This window comes from Chaetura pelagica, unplaced genomic scaffold, assembly GCF_000747805.2.
Source record: "Chaetura pelagica isolate M959 unplaced genomic scaffold, ChaPel_1.0 scaffold676, whole genome shotgun sequence".
In the NCBI taxonomy this organism is placed as follows: Eukaryota; Metazoa; Chordata; class Aves; order Apodiformes; family Apodidae; genus Chaetura; species Chaetura pelagica.
The window spans coordinates 11,099-33,869 of NW_009953724.1; the positions used below are offsets into that span (position 1 = coordinate 11,099).

The window sequence follows — 22,771 nt, forward strand, 5'->3', positions numbered from 1 at the left end:
TCCATACTTTAATGGGAAGAAATTACTGTTGTAACATTCTGAGCAGTTTTAACCTTTTATTTTGGAGTTTATAGTGATTTCATGCTAGAAGTTTTTCAGAACATTAGCTTATTGGTGACTCTCTTTCTACTCTTATTCAATTTCCTACCAATTACCCTTAAGAGTCACTAAAAGTAGCAATTGTCCTTGGGTTGAGCATCGGGCTGTTCATTCTGTGTTCTGAAAGCAGTCCTGTGTTTACATTGAAGACAGGAATTTGTTTGTATTCATTGGCAAGACTTTTAAAATTATAGATTACTGGAGTAAACCACTTCTAGCTCTTCCTGAATATCACTGAGGCATATATTTAATGCAAGACATTTGCTTTGGTGTGCAGCAAGGGGAAAGTGATGGTGGTGGAATCTTTTTCCTCTTTGCTCCATTAGCTTTTTTCCTGTTTTGTTTTGGTTTTTCACCTGTTGTTTCTTGGGTTTAAGTAGAGCATTTTATTCCAGTACAGCATTTAAGTGAGTTGAGTGCAAGTGATTTGTATTATTAAATAAAGCCTTGAAGAATTATTTGGCTCATCAAGATGAGTTTCATCTCCAGTTGCAGAGAAGACCCTGTCTAGTGTTAGTGTTGAAGTATTGCCAGTACAGAGCAGGTCTCAAGGATTAGCTTTTATTGATGCACCTGAACTATTTTTTTTTGGTCTACATTTGACTGTGCAACTTAAGGAGAGAAGAGCCAAATGCCAATTTAAGTCTCCCATTAGAATATTTATCTCTATTTTCTTCTAAATACTTGAACTATCTCAGTTTGTAAGCAGGTGGGTTTATAATGCAAATAGTTGTTGAACAGTCATTGGGGAACTTGTCAGTCACTTGTTTCTGTAGGTTCCTTACCTGAAGTTCCTCCTGTCTCTGACTGAAAAGCCAATCTTCTGACCTTCTCTTTATCATCCCCTGTCAAAACCCTCTTTGAACTCTTCACGTGCCTCCTGTGTCCCTGAGGAAAGCAAACCAGCTGTTCAGAGCCTGCCTTGGGAAGTGCAGCCTGCAGGAGGAAACCATCTAATTGTCTGGCATTTGTGGCTTTGATCATAGAGTGCTTCAGGTTGGAAGGGACCTTAAAGATCATCAGGTTCCAACCTCCCTGCTGTGAGTAGGGACACCTCCCACAAGCCTCATCCAACCTGCCCTTGAACACTTCCAGGGATGGGGCAGCCACAGCTTCCCTGGGCAACCTGTTCCAGCACCTTCTTACCCTCATGGTGAAGAATTTCTTCCTGATGTTTAACCTAAATCTCCCCTCTTTCAATTTATAAACTGTTAATAAGATTTTATGGATCATCATTTATTTGGAATAGTAGATTTTGGCAGTACTGGTGGGTGGCCACTGCCTCCCCAGGGGTTTTGTGAGGTGGCACTGAGCTCCCCCTCAGCATGAGGAGGGCCTGAGGTCATGGTGGGTAAAAAACGAGGATCCTTCCTGTGCCTGGCAGAGCTAAAGCTGCTCTTCTGTCTTTTCCCATTACCTGGCATCTATTACACAAACATCTATGTGTGTTTTGAGATCTTTCCTGTAAAAATGTAGCAGCCTTTCCCTCTGGCTGGAAATGGAGAGAGACAGAGACTTATTGTTTGTACCTGAGGGGTGTGTTTGTCATTAAGGGAAACTTCAGAGCTGCTCTGGGTAACCCAAGTGCTTCACATCAGTTCCTCGCTGCCTCCTCTGCTCTGCTTCCTTCTGGCATCCACTGGGATGCTTCCAGTGCATGGGAAGCACCATGTTCCATTCTGCCAGATTGGATCTCAGCAGGTCCTGTTCCTTACCTGAAGTTCCTCCTGTCTCTGACTGAAAAGCCAATCTTCTGACCTTCTCTTTATCATCCCCTGTCAAAACCCTCTTTGAACTCTTCACGTGCCTCCTGTGTCCCTGAGGAAAGCAAACCAGCTGTTCAGAGCCTGCCTTGGGAAGTGCAGCCTGCAGGAGGAAACCATCTAATTGTCTGGCATTTGTGGCTTTGATCATAGAGTGCTTCAGGTTGGAAGGGACCTTAAAGATCATCAGGTTCCAACCTCCCTGCTGTGAGTAGGGACACCTCCCACAAGCCTCATCCAACCTGCCCTTGAACACTTCCAGGGATGGGGCAGCCACAGCTTCCCTGGGCAACCTGTTCCAGCACCTTCTTACCCTCATGGTGAAGAATTTCTTCCTGATGTTTAACCTAAATCTCCCCTTTTTCAATTTATAAACTGTTAATAAGATTTTATGGATCATCATTTATTTGGAATAGTAGATTTTGGCAGTACTGGTGGGTGGCCACTGCCTCCCCAGGGGTTTTGTGAGGTGGCACTGAGCTCCCCCTCAGCATGAGGAGGGCCTGAGGTCATGGTGGGTAAAAAACGAGGATCCTTCCTGTGCCTGGCAGAGCTAAAGCTGCTCTTCTGTCTTTTCCCATTACCTGGCATCTATTACACAAACATCTATGTGTGTTTTGAGATCTTTCCTGTAAAAATGTAGCAGCCTTTCCCTCTGGCTGGAAATGGAGAGAGACAGAGACTTATTGTTTGTACCTGAGGGGTGTGTTTGTCATTAAGGGAAACTTCAGAGCTGCTCTGGGTGACCCAAGTGCTTCACATCAGTTCCTCGCTGCCTCCTCTGCTCTGCTTCCTTCTGGCATCCACTGGGATGCTTCCAGTGCATGGGAAGCACCATGTTCCATTCTGCCAGATTGGATCTCAGCAGGTCCTATGTGTGTGTATGTGTTTTTTGTATGTCTCCCCCAGCCTTCCAGATCCCTGATGGGAACCCTGCTGGAGCCACCCATTCCTGTCACACAGGGGAAGCCAGTGAGGCTGGTCTTGGCCTTCCAAGGGATTCCCAAGTTCTCCCTGCCTTAATTTTAATATTAACTAGAGCTGTCATAAAAGTTCCTCATATCAAAAAGACAGGACTTGACCTAGGAGTTGAGGGGAGGAAGGGAAGGAATTGGGTCAGCTGGACCTTGGCATGTGCCTGGGCAGTGCCACGTGGGCTGGCACCGTCTCGGTCACCCAAGGACGAGGCTGCTTGATGCTGCATGTCCTGACCTCTTCACCACTGCCCTGCAGCACAGCGTGGTCACAGAGGGAAGTCTGAACCCAGTTATTGTCCCTTTGTTTGCTCTTTATAAGTTCCTGATGACTACTGGGATGTGCTGTAAGCAAAGCCATTTGCAAAGAAACAAGCCTTAATGAAAGCACAGGCAACATCCAGTATAAATTTAATAATGGCCAGACTTGCTTAACATCTGCAGTTGCAGAACACTAATGACAGGCATAGAAAAATGGTTTCAATTCAAAGATTTGAATTTTAAGTCTTACTTTGTCCTTTTGACATTCTGCCCTATCCAGACTTCCTTTCTCCTGTTGGTTATACCCAAGGACTAGAGGTATTTCCACAATGTTAAAGCCACAAAACCTGACACCTTTTGAACAGGCACAGAAGCAAATATTTCATTACACTTTGTAGAAATTCTGTTGGACTGACACTGACGTTCTGGTTTCAACTTGAGGGGGGTTTGTTGCCACATCCTGCCCTCTTGGCTGTAAAAAGCAAGAGGAAAAATGATTTTATAATGGGTGCACACTGGAGGGTGAGCTGTGCCTGGGCATCAGTTGTTTTGTAACTCCTTGGGAAGAGGCAGAGCTCCAGTGGGGAAATAAGAAGACTACTTTTGCTTTGTAATATTTTGAATGTACTTTTTCAATCTTCAGAAAAATAAATAGAATTTAAAAGCAAACAACTCCAGAGGCTGTATCTTTGCATTGTTGCTGTGAGCCCTGGACTGGCATGTCTTATTTTGACAGTTTTCCAGAGCCATTAGCCAGGCTGAGCCTGTCCTTTGTTCCTGGGGCTTGGAGGGAATGTCTGGGAGCCCTTGCCTCCGCCTCCCTCCCTCCTTCTCTCATTGCTAACCCTTGTTTTTGTTTCTCCCAGCTCCCAGCATGTCCACAGATGGTGGCTTTGGCACAGCCAGCAACAGTGATGCCCAGCAGAGCCTCCAGTCCTTCTGGCCACGGGTGATGGAGGAGATTCGCAACCTCACGGTGGTGAGTGTCCCCATCCACTGCCTTCCTTCTGGGGAACTGGCACTGGGAAGTGCCTGGTAGTGCCTGGCAGCAACATAAACCTCGGCTTGAACGTGTTCCTGCTGCTTATATCATCCAGTAGAGTTGGCTATTGGCACGCTGCAAGGTGGCCTTCAGGGCTGGTGAATAATCGTTCAGCCAGGCTTTTGACTTGGCTGCAACCACCAGAAGTTGAGATAGAAGCTGAATGCAGCTGATTCATGAGAGAGAATAGTTAGCCCTTCAGCTCTCTGGACTAAACAGGTTGCCTCACAGATTGTTTAGCAGGCCAAGTGATGACTGTGACTGCTTTCTAGTCAAGTGCAGAGGAATTATGCTCAGTTAGGGGAGGAATGGGAAGTGATTTTAAAATAGCTGCAGGTGCAAGTGTAGCTGCCATAAGGTATTTCAGCTGCCAGAAGATTGAGGGATTGGAGAATATACCCACATTGTACAATGTGGACTGTTTAACTGCTGGGAAATGCTGTCAAAGAAAATTTGAGACCTGCAGTGAGGGAACCCTTCCCCACCCCGAAGGACAAGCCCCACCAGTGACCCTGGCAGGTGTTCCTGTCCAAAATATGACTTTTCCCCCCTTCATAAATTCAGACACCTGGCTACTGGCAGACAGTTACAACTTTCTGAATTATTTTTTGGGTTCAGACTTGTGTATAGAACCTACTGTGCCCTCTTTCAGAACAGTCTCCTTAGACAAGCCTGAAATGTTGAGAATCACTGGGATGCCAAGAGCCCCATTACCAGACACTTTATTAAATTACAGACACTTGATGGAAAAAATAATCATGCATAGGCTGAGAATAAGAATTGGACTAAGTAGCTTTTATTTTTTTCCCTCCCCAAAAGAGAAGTGCCTGAGAACAAGGGCATATCATAAAAATGACTTTTCAAGAGAGATTGATAAATGACTGTGATAGAGTGGCCCTGAAAACACGTTGCCCTGCCTGGAATGGAGCTGAAAACAAAAGAGCTCCAGTGGAAGACGGGCTGTTCAAAGTGAAAAACCCCAATCCACTAGTCTGAAGATAAGCTGCTTTTTTTTCAGCCTGTGTGCAGATAGTTGATTAAAGAAACAGATGTAGAAATTTGTATGCATAACCAGAATTAATTACTTTCCTCTTTCAGCGCAGTGAATTCTTGTGTTCAAGAGCTGTAGTTTGTCTTCATCTCCACATGAAAGGGGTTTGTTCTGCAGCTTATCAAGTATGGGCAGCTTAATTTTTAACTGTCGTATTAATCTATTTATTGCATTGCAAGCTGGTAAGTCATTGAAAATTCTAACTGAGGACAGTGAAGGGAGTTGGAAAGGAAAAGGGATAACTGCAAAACATTCCTATGCAGTTGTTCCCTGTGTAATCCTGAGTTATTGCATCTTGTTGGGAGTTCTCCCGTGGATGTGGACGTAAGTAAACTTAAAGCTCATCTGCATGTTCTGCACAGGGGAGGTTGGAGCAGCTGCCTGGTGGAAAGCTGCTTTGGTTCCCTGCTTTTCAGGGCTGTTCTGCCTGGTTTTGTGTATTTTTCATGTGTCACTAGTATCTAAAATGCAGGGGAGGAAAAAACAAGGGAGCTACTTTAGAAGAACAAATCAGAGCTCCTTGTACTCAATCCCGTATGACAGAAGGGACTGGAGCCTGGTCTTGGAGAAACACGAGACAGGGCTAGGCTGAAACTAGCCTTTCAGCTCCACAGTGAGAAGAGGCCTGTAAAAACATTGAGACCTAATTTGGAAAAAAAGAAAAGATGAAGAATTGGTGTCTCAAGTTTGCTGTGCTGGGCAGCAGCCAGCCCTGGCCACGCTTCCCCTCACCGTGCTGCTTGCGTCTTCCTTTGGATTTATGTGATGTTTGCCTGTCTGCCTTAGAGGAATAAAGAAGCTGTGAATTTTTTCTCATTTCTCCTGCTGCCTCTCTTCTCCAGAGATGTTGAGAGTGTTGTACCTATGCATGCCTACCTGCAGTTGGGCTTCAGAATATGAAGAGTTTCACAAATCAGAAGTTTTACTCTCATCTCTCCTTAAGGCTCGCTCAGAGCTCACAAGGCTCTTTATAAAGGAAAGAGTTTTTAAAAAAATAATGATAATTTTCTTTAAAAAAGCCACCCTGGGCACATTGTGTGTTCAAGCACAGGTCCCAGCCCTGGCTACCCTCTTCTTCCATTGCCCAAAATCCTCCCAAATTCCCACATTGTCCAGCGAGATGCAGCAGGTCTCAACACCATCATACCCCAAATTAACTCTGATATGCAGTATATTTCCAGGAGTACCAGAAACACCACATTCCTGTTTCTCTACAGAATAAGGGCACAGAATTCTTTATTTTTAATATATATGCATAGAAAATAATATATATCTATTATTTTTAATATATAAATTAAATAAAATGCCCCCTGCTGGTGTGCTGACTGAGCCATACACAACCTCCATATTTTGCTTCAATAGAAAACAGCTTTTTCAGCATCTTTCCTCTCCCTCTTTTGTTTCATTAACAAGTCTTGCAGTGCTTTCTTCCCTAGGGAAATGAGTTTCCTTTTATTTTCTGTGACATTAAGAAGGGAAGATGTTTTTTTAGCAGCCCTTTGTGGATAAGGATCCTGTGTTCCTGATGCACTGATATTTACCCTCAGCCTCTCTCTCTGTTAAGGAGCTCCTGGTAGCAACACACCATTATTATTATTATTGTTGTTGTTGTTGTTATTATTATTATTATTATACTTCTTTCTGCCTTCAGAGAAGGGAGCCCACAATTTGTAGGGAAGCTCAGCAGCTTCCCTTTGCTGGGAAATAGGAAGAACTCTGTCCAAAACCAGGAATGGAAGAGTTTTTCATTTTTTTAACAAGATTCTTCCAAGGCTTTTAACACCAAAATTGGTATTGGGCAACAGGGAAGTACAAACAAAGCAGAGCAGCTTTCATCCTGTGGCCCCACATAGCTCTTGTTTGCCTTTGTTTTCTCTTTTTATAAATTCCAGTGGTTTCTGGGTCCAGAGACAGCTCATTGAATTAGTTGCCTCAAATATAAATAGATGCAGAAATGTGTAACACTAGAAACACTTGTTCTGCAGAATGACTTCAACTTTGAGGTGAAGATACAAGTGTCTGAGGGAAGATTTAAGTATAATTATATCAGTATAAAATAGGAGAAAGCAGATAAGGTTTCTCAGACCTGAGGAGAAGCTGGATACCTCAAAGAAAATAAGTTATTTCAATGAATCTAATTTTAGCCAGTTTAGTTCTGAGAACCCAGGCTTGTTTTAACATGTCTCACCTTACCTTTGTTTTCAGTTAATATCAGTAAAGTGTCTCTCAAATGTGCATCTCTCTGCAGAAAGACTTCAGGGTTCAAGAACTCCCCCTGGCTCGTATTAAGAAGATAATGAAACTAGATGAAGATGTGAAGGTACTCTCATGGGTTTGTTCTTAAGCATTTATAAGCCCTTTGGTGGATAGTGTAGCTGTAATTCCTTGCAATTCATTACTTACTATCATAATTACTATTTTTAAAGCACGTTTCAACAGTTGCCTTGAATGTCTGAGCTGGCCTTCAATTGAACTGAGCTGGGAAAGCAAAATCATTTAGGATCTTGCCGAAGAGTTTTACTTTATCCTGGTAAATACCAGCCTAACATTAGGTGTATTTCCTGTGTTTTCTAGTGCTGAACTGTCTTTTCTCATGTTTCCTTTTTGTTTCTCTCTCTTCTTCCTTTCACAAAGCTAGAGGGTGTTTAGTGTGAAGAGTGATACCACTTCAGTGTGTGCTGTGCTGTTTCAAATTTTGTGGAAAAAATAAGTAATCATGTAGGTAGATAAGAGGGGTTTGATATCAGCATTTGAGCTGAACCCTTGACTTGTGACTGGTGATGATAACATATGAATTAACTAACAGGAACTGACATAAAAGGAAGGAGGAAGGAATCACCTGCAGGGTTTGCCTCCCACACTGCTCCAGTCCTCCCTGAATTTTAAGTTGGAGAACTGTCAAGACGCTTAACTCCTAAAAGAGAAGATAATAGTTTGCACTTTCTTCTTGTCATTCTCAATGTGACACCATGCTTCTGTTAGGAAAACCTTTGACATTTAAAGGAGACCCTGGAAAAGTAGGTGTTTGTCTTCCTGTACAAGGGAGTGATTCATTCAGCCTGGACAGGGAATGAGCCCGGGCCCCTGAGCTCCCAGGTCAGTGTCTGAGCCCAACGAGTGCCAAAGTTTTGGTGCTAAAGGGGAAGATGAGATTTTAGGGAAGGACTGGGGAGGAGATGGAAGTGTCTGGCCTGCCTGGAACATTATTTGACAGGAAAACTGTACTAGGGAATAAGCATTAATGCCAAGCCAGCTAATAATTAAACTGCTTAATTTGACTAAAACTTGAGCTAGAGACTTTTTAAGGAAAAGGAATTTGGTGAGGCAGAGTCTTTGGTCCTGCCTGCAAACCTCCCTTGCAGTTTCAGCATTCATTTCAAATCATCTAAATGTTGCAACTATGAAGTAAGGGCCAGGCTTGAAAATGAACCCTGAAGCTCTTCAGTTCCCAAATCATTCCTGTATGTGCCAGGGCACTGCCAGGAGGAGCTGCTGGTTGACAGCGCCTAGATGAATGTGGACTGGTGCCATGACCTGACCTCCAGCACAATATGGAGCTGACATCTGACTGGTCTGGAGGAAACAGACATTAGAGACCAATTTTAGATGCCCAATACTCCTAACACTCCATTTAACTGGAGGCTGGTGACTCTTTGGACTCTCAGATCCAGATAATCTGACATGGAAATTCCCCCAACTTCACTGTTAAACAGCTCAGCCATTCAGGTGGGACTGACGTGATAACCACTGCTTTGCAGGGTTAGAATACTCATGGTAAACTTAAAAAAAAAAAATAATAATCAATGGTAACTTCAATTGCAGATGATAAGTGCAGAAGCTCCTGTGCTGTTTGCCAAGGCAGCTCAGATATTCATAACAGAACTGACATTACGAGCCTGGATACACACAGAAGACAACAAGCGCAGGACTCTGCAGGTAACAGAGCTGCCCAGAAACTGTTTCCAACTCTTTGTTTCCATAATATGAGCTGTGTTTTGTAAACATAACTTTACTCCCTGTGTTTATCACCTCAAACATGGTGCACAGTGCCCAGTGTAACTGCGACTGAAAGGCTTTGCTTTTGTTGTTGTTTGGGGTCTTTTTGCAAACAAACTTAAGAAAAAACAAACCCAAAAAGCTGCAGCTGTCAGCTACTGCTGAGCTGCTCTGGGGGCTGTAGCTACTGAACCTCTAGCTGGTTTGTTTTTCAGCAGTAGTTCTAATGTTAAGCTTGTAGGTGTTAGTTTGTGTTGATAAATGTGTAGAGATCAAAACAAAAATACCCTCCTCCAGAACAGATTGTTTTTTTCTGGATTGAGAGGCTCTCAGTAATAGTAATTTTTAGTAGCTCAAGAGTAAACTGTAAACCTTTAGAGTATTTTTATGGGGAAGAAAATACAATTTCAAAAATGTCATTCACTTTATTTTACGAGGTCACTCAGTCACCACTAAATTGGGATGATGCTACTTGGCTTAGCCCAGGTTTTGGTGCAAGTTACTCTGGGAAGGATGTACTGGATACAACCATGAAGAAGATGCTTCATAAGCCCGAGTGCTGACTCAGGCCTGTCCTGTTAACAGTGGTTTTTTTGTCTGTTTATTTCTGAATCTTATTTAAATCCTGATCCTAAGACCTTTAATTGCCTTGGGTTTTATTTCTGCCCGCCTTGCCTTCCCCAGCAGCTGCCATCCTGGAACAGCTGCTCTCCACATGGCCAGAGCAGCTGGAGAAAGGCAGTCTCTGCTCAGCAAGTCCTGGGGAAGAAAATTTCAAGTGGAGATGTCTGAGTTATGGGAGTCTGTTCCTGAGGAAATTGGATTGAGCCCAGTGGAGAATGAAATACGAGATACATCTGTTCAGTGCAAGTTTTCTGCCTGGTGAAGATAGTTTTATGATATAAGCTGCCTGTGGAACAAAAGAAGTGTCTCTTTTGTGCTTGCTGAGTGATCGTTGTTTGGCAGTGAAATGCCAAGGCAGTAATAGGGTTAGAAATGTCACCTAGCCTGAAGTGAGAGGATTGATAGTCTTTTAACTTTTACCTACTCGTTAGGCAGCACAGGCCTCTGTGTCTCAAATCTTGTTCATATATATGTGCTTTACAAATGTATCTTCAGCTAAGGAGAATGAGGCTTTCAATAGCTTCTTGAATTAGCCCTTTAAAATGACAGAGTACATTTTCTTTTTTTTTTAAAAAAAGAAATTCAGCTTTTTATATCAGGGTTGTTCAGTTCTTGAGCAACTACATTTAAGTGGTGACTTATTCCTGGGTAACTCTTTCTTCAAGCCTTCAATGCTTTGTCCTAAAGCTATTCCTTAGAGTTCTTTTTCAGACAAGGTATAAAAGTAGAGTTATAAGCCATTTTGAGAAGAGAGTTACCATGCCAGTTTGTCACAGAAGCTTGTTGGCTTTTGCACATCCTTTTTCTGATGTGTGTTTGGCCAGTTTGCTGAGTGTGTGTTTTAATCTCCATTCTTTCTGTTAACCATTTTGCCCTTCCCTGTGCTGAAGCCTGTTCTCCCCACATCTCCTGGGGTTCCCCTGCCCTGAACAAAATCCTGTGACACTTATTTAATCCCATCCCAAATTCATTGATTCTCCCTATGTTGCTGCCAATACATGGAGAAATCACCCTGCTATTTCTGCAAGGCTTCTTTCCAGATTTTAATTATTTTTTAAAAGAAGAATTCCCTTTTTTTAATGTGCTAAACGGGCTTCTGGGGGTTGTCATGAGCCCTCTGTAGTGAGTTACAGTGGTACCATTGTGGGGAGCCTGATGAGGCCTGGTGGGTGAGTAGAAAAATGCCTGAGTTGGAGAAGCACCTTCTTGTTGCACATCTTGGAGGCCTCACTGGGCACAAGACAGAGGTGTTGGTGCTGAGCAGAAGTTCTCATCACCTGACTCGACTGCTTGGGATCTGGAGAAGACATTCTCACTTGACCCAAAAATCTCTTTAACTTCATGTATCCAGAGACAAAACAGACTTCTAAAGCTGAAGAATGGTTTTCTTTCTCTGTTGTTGTAGAGGAACGACATTGCCATGGCAATCACAAAGTTTGATCAGTTTGACTTTCTCATTGATATTGTTCCAAGAGATGAGCTGAAGCCTCCGAAGCGACAGGTGAGATATCAAAACATTTGCCTTATTGTCTGTCCTTTCCTTGGTGTGGTTTCAGTCTCAGCTGATAAAGCAAAACAGTTCTAAACATGAGACTTGTGCCTCTCTCTTTCACAGGTTCATTTACAGTAGCTTTCAGGTTCTTAATTTTTTTAGTGGAACTAGAGCTTGAGTGGAGGTTTACAGAAGCCTGACTTAAGTGACAAAACTATTGCTAAATAGCTCTGATACCACATGTTGCCAGTGTTGAAGTTAACTGTACAAAGTGTGCTGAGTCTGCATCCTTTGACTTGTCAGGGGAGAAAGAGGCTTTGCTTGCAGGTCCTACCTCCTGCCTCCTTTGGGGCAGTCACTGCTACTGTAAACATCCTTGACTGGAAGCTGTGAGGTGCTGGAAGGAGCTTTCAGTCGGATGTTTACAGCAGCAGGCTGCTGCACTCAGCTCAGCACCAGGGCTCTGAGCCTGGGCAGCCTGGTGTTGTTCAAAGCTCTTCTAACCTCTGTGGGGCTGAAAATGCCTTGAGGTGGGGTCAAAGCTCAGTCTTGCTGCTTTAAACACACAAAGAAGCAGATCCAGCTGGTCCAGTAGACTAGTTTATCTCCTTCACCTAAAAACTTGGTGTTTTGCTGCTGAAAGTTCACCAGTAATGGCTCATCTGTCTTTGTTACAAGTTGCCTGGTAGGTGAAGTGGCTGGATACCAGCAGGGCACCTCTCCTAGGGATCAGCTCCCTTTGGATGGTGCTGCTCCTGGTGTTGTTGCCCAGGGCTCAACTGGAGCAATGAAGTTATTTTTCTTTTAGGTGCCTCATCCACTTATTCTTGTAGTGCTATTTTCAGAAGTGCTCCATGTTTAGGAGAAGATTGGCCATACCTGGAACCTTTTGTTCCACATTAAGATGTTCAGACAACAGAACATTTCAAGTTCTATAACCAGATGAAGGATTTTAAGCATGTTCCATGCATGTAGGTTGCTCAGTTAACATGTCTTGATGGTGCATCACACCAGAGTTGTCTTGTGGATTGCCCAGCACCAGCAGGGAAACCCTTTTGGGGTTTGGTTTGAAATAGGCTTTAGAGATCTGTCTCTCCCTAGTACATCCACTGCCTGGGAACACTGCTGAATCACTAGGAATGCTTCTTAGGGCAGAAGAAATCTGATGGAGAATGAGCTGCCTGACAAGAACATAGGTTAGGACATTGCAGAGGAAAATAGTCCTTTGATTCAGCAGTGTTGAAAGCAGCTGCCTGGAGGCAGACAGCCTGCACTTCTTGGCTGGGGGTACAAGCTGTATTTTATCTCTACCACGGAAAAGACTGTTTGACAAGTTAGTGTTGGTTACGTGGAAGAGCTGGGAATGAAACCATGACTGTTATGTTGCTCTGGTAACTGGAGCTATGGCTTGAAAATAAAAGATGGCAAACGGTGTAACCTGGTCCAAGCAGATGTGGATTTAAAGTCATTTTTGCCTGCAGCAAATGCAACCTACCCTGGAATTAGTTACTTAGAATTGTACTCAGTTGCCTTGTTTCAGGATTCAGCAAGGAACTGGGGAATGGAGTGCTCTGGAAATAACAAACCCAAGGACTGGGCCTCACAGAAACAGATGCAGCTTTTCTGTGTGTGGTTTTATGGTTAATTGGAGACATGTCCTGTTGAATATATATTTACTTGTTATTAATCTCTCTCCAAAAGGATATGATGAAGTGAGTAGGAATAACCAGTGAGCTACCACGTGTAGCAAGTATTGTGTTTGGTTGCAGTGGTTTGCAGTACTGTGGGACAGTGCTGGTGTTTGCTCTGAGAGCCAGGCTTAGAAGTCACTCCTTGATTACAGCCAACTGTGAAGAGTTTTAATCTCTGGGGGTAGATTTCTGGCAGGCAAGTGAGAAACCTCCCAATAGCCTGTGTGCTCTTTAGCTGCTGTCCCTCTGAGACACCAGCACCTCACCTGGATTTCCTCCCACCTGCTGCCCACGAAGACAGTGATCTTGTTTAATGTGCATTTTTCTTTTCCTGTCCAGTTGGAGGCACTGAAGGTGATCCATGAGCAAGCCTCATGGAGCTCAGGGGAGCCCAGCAGCCTGGTGCCAGTCGGGATCTGCCATGTTGTAGCACGTGTAAACATCCTACACTCTCAGCTGTGAACTCGAGGTGGCTGGGAGAGGATTGTTTACGCCTTCTGCCATGGGGTGAACATCTGGTCAGCTGCATCTTCCACAAGGTGCAATGTCCAACTGCTCCTCTGGGGAGTTTCAGAGCGGTGATTCTTGAGTGTTCACAGCTTGCCACTTAACATCATCTCTGGAAATCTCCTTCTTTGCCTAAAATACTGTTAATTGTGAGGGGCTTTTCTCTCCTAAAGACACACTGAGGTAAAACCAATCAGTGTTACAGCCTGTGCTGCTGACAGTGAGCTAGAGCAGAGCCTTTTTGTCTTCACACTGTTGAGATATTCCTGCTACCAGCAGAACCAGGCTGTTAAGCCACAGCACAAGACAAAGTTGTTATAATTCTGGAAAAGCTGGATTTAAATAAATAAATCAAGGCACAGCAGTACATCAAGCCCATGACCCTTATTCCCAAGGGTTTAACATCAGAGCTAGACTGGGATTTGTGTTGGGCATGGAGGCTAAGAAGAGGGTTTTGCTGACAGATGAGGCTTTGTAAGTCTTCCTGGTGCATTTGCAACTCATCTTGTGTAGAGATAACAGGTGATGATGGAACTCACCGAGGAGGAGTGGTGAGGTTTTCAGCTGTGGTAATTTTACTTATTTGCTTCTCCTAATGAAACTGGTGACTACATTATTGCACGTAGAGTAATGGAAATGGTTTTGATTTCCATGTAGCTGAATAAAGGAGGAGCCCTGTTTGGGTTTGTCATTTCAGTTTCACTTAAACTGTTAGGAACGAATTGTTAAAGACACTTCCCCACGGAGCATGCTTGTGGGGGGCTCTTTTGGTTGGGGTGTTGGGGTGTTGACCTGTTCCCTCCCTGCTGACCTGTCTCTTCCCTGTGCTGCAGGAGGAGGTGCGCCAGACTGTGACCCCCGCTGAGCCTGTCCAGTATTACTTCACTCTTGCCCAGCAACCTGCTGCTGTGCAGGTCCAGGGCCAGCAGCAGGGCCAGCAGACCACCACGTCCACCACCACCATCCAGCCAGGGCAGATCATCATTGCCCAGCCACAGCAGGGGCAGGTGAGCCACAAGCAGCCCCCAGGGCCTTCACAGGGCGGTGGAGCCTGGGAAACCCTCCATTCCCCATGCCTCATGGATTGCAGCATCCTGTTCTCCCTGTTAGAATGGTCAATAGCAGTAGAGAAATGTGGGGTTTTGCCCGACCAGGTGCTCAGATCCCTTAATGACAAGGGTGCTGTGTACTTAACCCACCTGGATGTGTTCCTGTGGGATCTGCTCTATGGGATCCTGCTCTAGCAGGGGGTTGGACTGGGTGATCTTCAGAGGTCCCTTGCAACCCCAGCCACTCCTTGACTCTCATGTAGGTCTTGCATTCCCTTCATGCTGATTTGAGCATCATCAAGTGACAGTGGGTGTGGGCAGCAGTCTGGCTGTTACAGTCTCTGTTCCACCCATGTTCAGTCCTTGCCTGGTCCTTATCCCCATTTGAATGCAGAGCACCCCTGTGACGATGCAGGTTGGAGAAGGCCAGCAGGTCCAGATAGTGCAGGCCCAGCCACAAGGACAGACCCAGCAGGCTCAGAGTGGAACTGGGCAGACCATGCAAGTCATGCAGCAGATCATCACCAACACAGGAGAAATCCAGCAAATCCCGGTAAGATTTTACCAGCAGAAACGTGTAACAGCCCTGTGAGCAAACTGGGCTGCTGTCCTGGCACAGGGGTGTACATGGGGGCTTTGTTAACTGTTAGAGGAAGCTTGGCTTGAGTGGTGTGTTTCCTGCTCTTAGGAAAACTAACCATGTGTGTTATGAAAGGGGGAAATAAATCCAACCCATCTAGTGCAGAGTCATTGCCCACACCAAACACTGAGTGACATAGGTAGGATTAGGAAGCAATAAATAAAGTATTTCCTGGACCAACCTTAGTTCTTTACTACTGCATGGTTTCAATCAAGCATAATTAACTACTTTTGCCTTTACTTGGGTCTGCCTCAGCCATCTGAAGTCATGACCTGGCAGACCAAGTGGGAAAGGTGCCATCTGTGAGTTACTACTGAACTTTTATAAGAAACATCTCCACAAAATACTTTGAGCTGATTGGAGGAAGGGCTTTGCAGAACCAGAAGATATCTCTGCATTTTCCCATCAGCGTAGACCTGCTGTGGCCTTAAGAGTGGGATTTTGAGTGCCCAGCATCAGCAGTAATATTCTGGCATGTGTCCTAGGTAAATATGTGGGTCAAAAAAATGTCATTTTCCTCCCCCTCTCTCTGTAGCTTATAGTCACAACAAAGCTGGGTCTTTTGGTTCCCACATGGAAAATGTCACACCTCTTTAATGAAAAAGATGAAAATCCATCCAGGGCTGTGTACTTAACCAGCAACCCAAAGGTCAGCCCAAGTGACCAAGACAAGCTTTTCACTTAGTCTTTGGTGTCTGTTACTAAATGTCCCTGGAGTTGTGACAACGGATCTTTCACACAGGTTTTGCTTTTCAAGATCTGCTGAGCTTCCCTCTCTGTGTCTGGCAGGTGGTTGTGCTTTGACAAAGCATCTTGAAGAAGGTTTAGTTTGGGATTGTTACCAGATTTTTCCAATTCAATTCCGAAGTCCTAAGTCTGCATCTGGTTCCTTCTGCTTGGCTTTAGGTGTTGGTCAGAAAGGAGGTGAATTACTTGCCAAATACAGTGGTTTACTACAAGCAACCTTTTTCTCTCTCTGCTTTCTCCACTATGTTTCTTTTCCATTCCTTTTTTTTCTTTCTTTCTTTATGAAACTCTCTCCAAGATACTTGTTCTTCAGAGCATTTTGGAAGGAAATCTCCACCTCCAGCCTGAGTGAATCCACCACAACAGTTCAGACTTATTTTCTAGTGAATGCTGAACTCCCAGCAAGAAGGGGGCTTGGAGATGTGCTAGGAGGAAGGATTCTTTAGGAAGTAGCTGTGAGGGGGCCATAACCTTCTGCAGGAAATACTGTTCTCCACGTTGGTGGATCCTGTTGCAAGAGGTCCTATGTTCTAGCAATGTGAAGCTGGAGGCTTCTTCATTAGTGTCTGCTTTTGGCCAAGCATCTGCTTCTTGCCTGGGAGCACTGGAGGGCAGGGATCTGTGCCTGGTCCCTGGAAGATTCTTATGCTGCAGATGTGGGACAGAACCTCCAAGTACCAAAGGGTGGGATCTTTGGGAGCACTTGGGTCTCTCAGAAGTGTACGACTACAAAGCAGAGCAGCTGGGGAGCAGTGTGTTAATGAAACAGTCACAATCTGTGCTTCTGTATCAAGCAGAGATCCTGTTTTGACTGTAATTCAGGGAATTCTTCATAATCACAGGGCGTTGAAGAGCCACAGTTGGTGCTGAAGAAGCAACTTTCCCCTCGTGTGCTTCCAGCAAGTGAAGTGAAGTAGAACATGGAGCCATGCACTGTGGGAGCTTTTAGTGCCCCAGCCTGGCAAGCAGCTTTTGTTTGTATTCACAGAATTCCAGTCCTTGGTCCCTCCAGTGCTCCTGTCCATTCTGTTCTCTCTGCTGTGCTTTCATTTTTCCCTCGAGTTTCCTTTCTGTCTTGATCCACCTAGTGCTACATTCTGGTGGTTCCTTTTCACTCTGGTATCTTCTTAGGGTTCAGCAAAGCCTCTTTCATAACACAAATATGATGGTTTGAAATGCCTGTAAAACTGGTAGTGTCTCTGGTGGTTGCAGGACTGAGAGAATCTTTCTCATGTTCTGTGCTGGTTTTCCACATTCTCCTGGTATTGTGTCCACTTCTCCAGTGTATGTACTTTATAGGACCACAGGTTGCCCGTGGAAAAGTGACTTGTATTTTTTTATAAGCTGAGAAAAACTGAAGGGATGTTTATACATGAATTAAATGGTAATCACTTGTTAATTTTGTGTTTAAAGTTAATTTGTGTCTTAGCTAGACTTCACTGGGCAGGTTGTTTGGAGTTGCCTCTCATTTCTGGAAGAACAGTCTTCCTATTTCACCCATTCAGTTAGTAGTGTAGTTAAAATGGATGCAGGAAGCCCCCAGCGTGGAAAACATGATCTGCTGGCAGATCTCAGTGTAGAAACAAATTCTTTATTGAAATGTTTATGCTCATGTGGAGTTTATTTGTTCTTGAAATAATATTGGAGCGTTTAGGCACAGCTGGTGAAGTCAGCAGCGTTTGTGCAAATGCCAAGACCATGTTCTAGGCACTTGAACTTTTGTCAGTGAGCACTCTCAAGTGTGTTGTATGTCCTTCTTTCCCCTTTGAAAAAAGAAAAAAAAACCCACCCAAAAACTTGCATATAATTAAGGCTGCATGTCTGAATGTTCTGAAGTTAAATAACACACAACGCAGAGTTCAACGGTAGCAGCCACCACACTGTGACCTTTGTTATTGCTTCTCAGATGTGTGTTAGCTGTTTATATCATAGAAAATACAAGATTAAAGTTGAGGTTACCATGATGACTTTGTATCCCCCCCCAAGCATCTGACCTTGCAGGATCCAGGGTTGTAGGAAATAAATTTGAGGGATATACACCAAGTATTGACTCAGAAAATACTGCCCAGGTGAGGGCTGACCTGTATTGGCAAAGAGCTGCATTAAAAGCTTCAAAACATATCCTTGGGTTTTGCCATCCCTGCTGTCTTTATTTCTGTGAACATTTCCCATGTATTCTTTAATATTGTTGGCAGGATGTGGTGGGAGTGTCGTCATGTGCAGCCAGCTCAAAGCAGCTCCTTGATGTGAAATGATGCATCACAGCAGAAACTCGACTCTCCTAACCAAAAAGAAAAATAAGGGCTCTCAGAGCTCTCTGGAATTTAGCAATTAATGTGCTTGAGCTACTAACTGGAGAAAGGAGTTAATGTTGTGCTGCCTCGGGGTGGTACTTCAGGAACCTGCAGGGTTTCTGTGGGCTCAGCTCTGGCTTTGGCAGGGCCTGTGGTAGCTCCTCATCCAAAGGGGGAATCGGCCAAAGCTTCCCCATGTCCTCTGGCTCTGTTGTGGAAACAAGAAGGCAGGTTTGTGTGTTTCAGGTTACACAGTTCCCTGTTTAATTTTCTTTCCCTGCCCCCTCCGCTTGTCTCCAGGTCCAGTTGAATGCTGGCCAGCTGCAGTATATCCGCTTAGCCCAGCCTGTGTCAGGCACCCAGGTAGTCCAGGGGCAGATCCAGACGCTTGCAACCAATGCACAGCAGGTATGCACTCCCAACAGCAGGGCTGACATGAACTGGTAAAGTGTTCTTCCCTAGCTCCTGAAACTGCAAATTCCAGGCTAATTTACCAACTCTTGGGTTAGGATTCCTGCGTTTCTTTTCTTCCTGTTACTTTCGTCGGGATAATGAGGCAAGGAGCATAGTGGAAGCCTCCTTTACCTGTACGTGGAAGGTGCATGCATATATGTGTGTTTGTGTGTGTGTCTGTATAAAGCTCTTGCTGGTTAAACTTCAGTTCATCAGCCTTCTCTTTACTTCTGCTCCTTCTGGCTGGGTGAGGGAGGAGCAGCCGTGGAACCTCTCAGAGGTGAGCCGTCAAGACCAGCGATGCTGCCAGCAAGTTGTCTTGTGTTCTTGTTGAGACTGGTCACTAAGGGATTCTTCTCTGCCTTTCCTCTGATCCAGGAGGCTGCATCCTCCTGGTGGAAGTCAGGGAGGATGAATTTGTGTTGGGTTTGGCACGGCTGAATCCCAGGTCCTTTGTCCTTGACTCCGGGCTGGTGGCACAAGCCGTGTTTTACCACACGGTGGGGTAATGAGGTTTGAAAAGTAAAAGCTCTTGAAAGGCAGCAGGAGAGTGTTGTTAGTGGGGCTCTCACTGTTTCCCAGATGCTGTCAGTGATCATCCTTCTCTTCTTGTAGATAACACAGACAGAGGTCCAGCAAGGGCAGCAGCAGTTCAGCCAGTTCACAGACGGGCAGGTAAGAGCTTGGAATTTGCTAGTGCTGCATCCCTTGGAAGTCAAAGACTGTTTTAAAGTCTGCATGTTCTACCACATCTGCTTCTCCTGATGAATCACTGCTACTGCTACCAGACCTTAACTGGGAGCAGGATAAGTGGATGTTGTGCTGCTTTTAATTCAGGTGAACTCCTTGTGTTCTGCTGCACTCACTCCCAATTAGTCCAGTCCCCTTGCTCTCTGGGTGGGATCTGTGTTAGTCCTAACCTGTTTAGGAATAAAGGTCTTAACATCTGGCTGTTAGGAAGCCTGAGCTCAAACTGGGCATCAGAAATTCACAGAATTAGTTATGTTTTAGCAACAAGTGTCTAGAGGCAATTCATGGTCTGGTTTTGGGTGCTGCCCAGGGGGGTTGTGGAGTCCCCATCCCTGGAGGTGTTCAGGGCCAGGCTGGATGAGGCTTGTGTGGCCTGATCTGGTGGGAGATGTCCCTGCTCATAGCAGGCAAGTTGGGAACTGGTGATCCTAAAGGCCCCTTCCAGCCTTTACCATTCTGTGATGCTATGGACTTGACAGTTGCTGTTAACCACTGAATTGTGAGGTGCCCAACGTGTGCTTAGAGGGAGCTGGTGCTGGGTGTGATGAGAACTGACAGTCATTCCTTTCCCCTTCTTCTGTCTCTGCCAGCAACTCTACCAGATCCAGCAAGTGACCATGCCTGCAGGCCAGGACATCACCCAGCCCATGTTCATTCAGTCCACCAACCAAACCTCAGATGGCCAAGCCACGCAAGTGACAGGGGACTGAGTGGGGACGTTGTAACAAGTCTGTGGAAACAAACAGTGGCCTGAGGTTTGCCACACCAGCCTGGCCTGAGGAATACATCTGCTTCTGTGTCTGTAGTTGGTATCAAGGCTATAGTAGGCTGCAATCTCCAGTGCACTATACACCTTCCTCTGGTGGCTATGAGAGAAAATCCAACAGACACCGACAAGAATGCAATATTTTTATTTTTAGAAATCAATATTTCAGTGTATTCAGCTGCTTGTTCAAACCCATGACATGGAAAGAGAACTAATCAAAAGGAATTTGTAGGATCTCACTCAACAACGTCTAAAACATTTCTATCTAGTACAATTATTAAAGGGTACTGCCTCTGGTTTGTTGTAAGAGCTTTATTCTTGGCATTCTGTTTGTTTTTATTTTTTCTCTGACTAGGGCTAGATTCAGTCCTCCCAATGGTTTATTAGGGGTGGATGGGGCAGTGTGTGTGTGTGTGTGTGTGTTACATTTTCCTCTCCTGCCTCCTTTTTTGGTAAGCTGGAACCTTGGCTATATGCAGCTCAAGGGCAGGGAGTAGGGGAGGAGTAATTAAAGTGAAAACAAAAAAACATTCCTTGTATGATGACTGTGTTTTCTAAGAGCAAAATATTCTTTAATTTGGCTTGGTTTATTCCAGAAACACGGAGGGAAGTCTGGACAAAGCCCAGCCCTGCTGTTAACTGTTGTACTGGCTCCAGTCAATGCATGTAATATAAGCTTCCTAAAATGAAATAAATTTCCTTTCTAAGATGGTGTTTGTTCCTGCTTGGAGATCCAGTGCCTGGGCTCCACCTGCCAAGCAAAGAGCATCCCCAGTCCTTGCAAAATATTATACCCAAAGTAGTGAAACCAACAACGGGGCTTAAGGGTGGCCTGGAGGAGGGGTTGGGTGAGTGACAGGGGAGAGGAGGTGTGTGGATGCTGCCCTGCCAGGGGGGCTCCATCTAGGGTTCATGGACACGCTGCAGGGAGCTGGGCAGCACTGGGCTTGGGTGGAAGGGAGTGAGGTTGTAACCCAGCACCTTGGTGTGTCCAACCTCCAGCAGCTTGACACAGTTGGCACTTTGTCCAGGAGCAGCTCGGTGGCTTCGTGCAGCGCTTGGCAGAGCTGGGGACAGGGACAGTGCCAGCACTGCCACTTGTTCCTCGCTGGCAGAAGCACCAGGTTTGCCACGGGCTGGCTATGAGGCCACATGGAACCTGGGCCAGGCTCCTGGGAATGCCTTCCCTGGCAGTGCCTGGCCCATCTGGGCGGGAAGCAGAGTAATGGACACCCTGGAGTGGGTCCTGCCTTGTCCTGCCTGCACAGGAACTGCAGGACGTGGCTGCTCTGGGGAAGGAAAACACTTCAGCATGTGCCTGGTGCCAACTGCCAAATCTGGGCCAGGCTGTTCCAGTCAGGTAAGAGAGCTTGCTGCATCACCTGCACCTCCTGGGTTTCTTAAATGTCAAATTCCTTATTTTCCCATTGTTTCTGGGACGCCAGGGAGGCAGGGCACACTGCAGCAGCCCTCGGGTAACTGGGGCCCTGGGCAAAGCCCTGAAGGAGCATCTCCTGCTCTGGGGAAAAATGGAGCTAGGGAAAAAAGTACCTCGTGTGACAGCTCCGGGTGTGGGACGGGCCACGAGAGGGCACCCGTGGGCGGCTGCGGGGCTGGGGAGCCCGGGTCGGGGGGGGGCACCTTCCCCAGAGCCAGGGGGCAGCCGGGGGTCCTGCTCCCCAGCAGCCAGATCCTCTCTGGTCCAAGCTGCTGTCAGCCCCAACAGCAGCATCCCACCCCCAGAAAGGTGCCGTGGCTGGCAAGTACCAGCCCTCCACAGCAAGGTGGAGAAGAAGTGGGTTTGCTTGCAAGCATCTCTGCTGGCAGAACATCCTCTGTGCTTGTGCCAGGTAATCGGCTGGTGAGGACAGAGGAGCCGAGTGGCTCCTGGATGGAGGAGCTGGGTGGCCAGAGCAGGCAGCTGCCTTATCAGCTGCTGGCAGAGGTAACAAGAGGCTCTTCCCAAGGAAAGCTCTTTACCCAAAGCAGCCGTGGTTGCTTGAACTAGTTTAGGCAATTTATTCCCATTAAAATTTAAAGGACAGAGAACAGGAGTGAGACTCTGCTCCTGAGGGCTGTGCAGCTTCCAGCCTCTGCCTCCAGCTGAAGGGGATGTTGGTTTCAACATGCTCAGTATTGTCCTGATTGTTGCCCAAAGTCCGATCTCACCCGGGCGTGCGGGCACTGATCGGGCAGTTCATATTGAAGCTGATTATATAGATTAGCTAATATTTTGCTAATAACGGAGATAAGACTTCATCTGCCCACCCCCCAGGGGAAGGTGCTGACTGATTTGAACAGGAGAGGCGTTTTGAAGAGGCTGTTTGTCAGAGGTCCCGTGAAGCTCAGACACGGAGAGGATCCAACCCCCAGGAGGTCCCAGGCTGTGCAGGACCCAGCGCGGCGGGGACGGGAGCGCAGGGAGGGACCCGGGGAGCCGGGACAGCGCGGTGAGTGATGCTGTGGGAAAGCGGCTCCGGGAGCTGCACCTCCAGCGCCCCGGGGGGGGAAAGCTGAGGATTCAGCAGCTCTTCCCCCCCCCCCCCCCCAAGGACCGGTTTGGGTCTCCGTT

At 45.9% G+C, this 22,771-nt stretch overlaps 1 protein-coding gene across 3 annotated transcripts; it reads left to right on the forward strand.

The window, feature by feature from the left end:
• The first annotated feature begins 3,968 nt into the window (after nucleotides 1-3,968).
• On the forward strand, nucleotides 3,969-20,503 carry NFYC (nuclear transcription factor Y, gamma). 3 transcript variants are annotated; one of them, XM_010000549.1, is made up of 9 exons: nucleotides 3,969-4,076; nucleotides 7,439-7,510; nucleotides 9,013-9,126; nucleotides 11,216-11,311; nucleotides 14,334-14,507; nucleotides 14,944-15,102; nucleotides 18,531-18,638; nucleotides 19,299-19,358; nucleotides 20,024-20,503. In XM_010000549.1, the coding sequence occupies exons 1-9, from the start codon at nucleotides 3,972-3,974 to the stop codon at nucleotides 20,141-20,143; spliced, it is 1,008 nt and encodes a 335-aa protein (XP_009998851.1). In that variant the 5' UTR covers nucleotides 3,969-3,971; the 3' UTR covers nucleotides 20,144-20,503. The 3 variants fall into 3 exon arrangements, with proteins under 3 accessions (XP_009998851.1, XP_009998852.1, XP_009998853.1); XM_010000550.1 differs by having other exon boundaries at nucleotides 15,046-15,102; XM_010000551.1 differs by lacking the exon at nucleotides 9,013-9,126 and having other exon boundaries at nucleotides 3,972-4,076.
• Nucleotides 20,504-22,771: the final 2,268 nt, after the last annotated feature.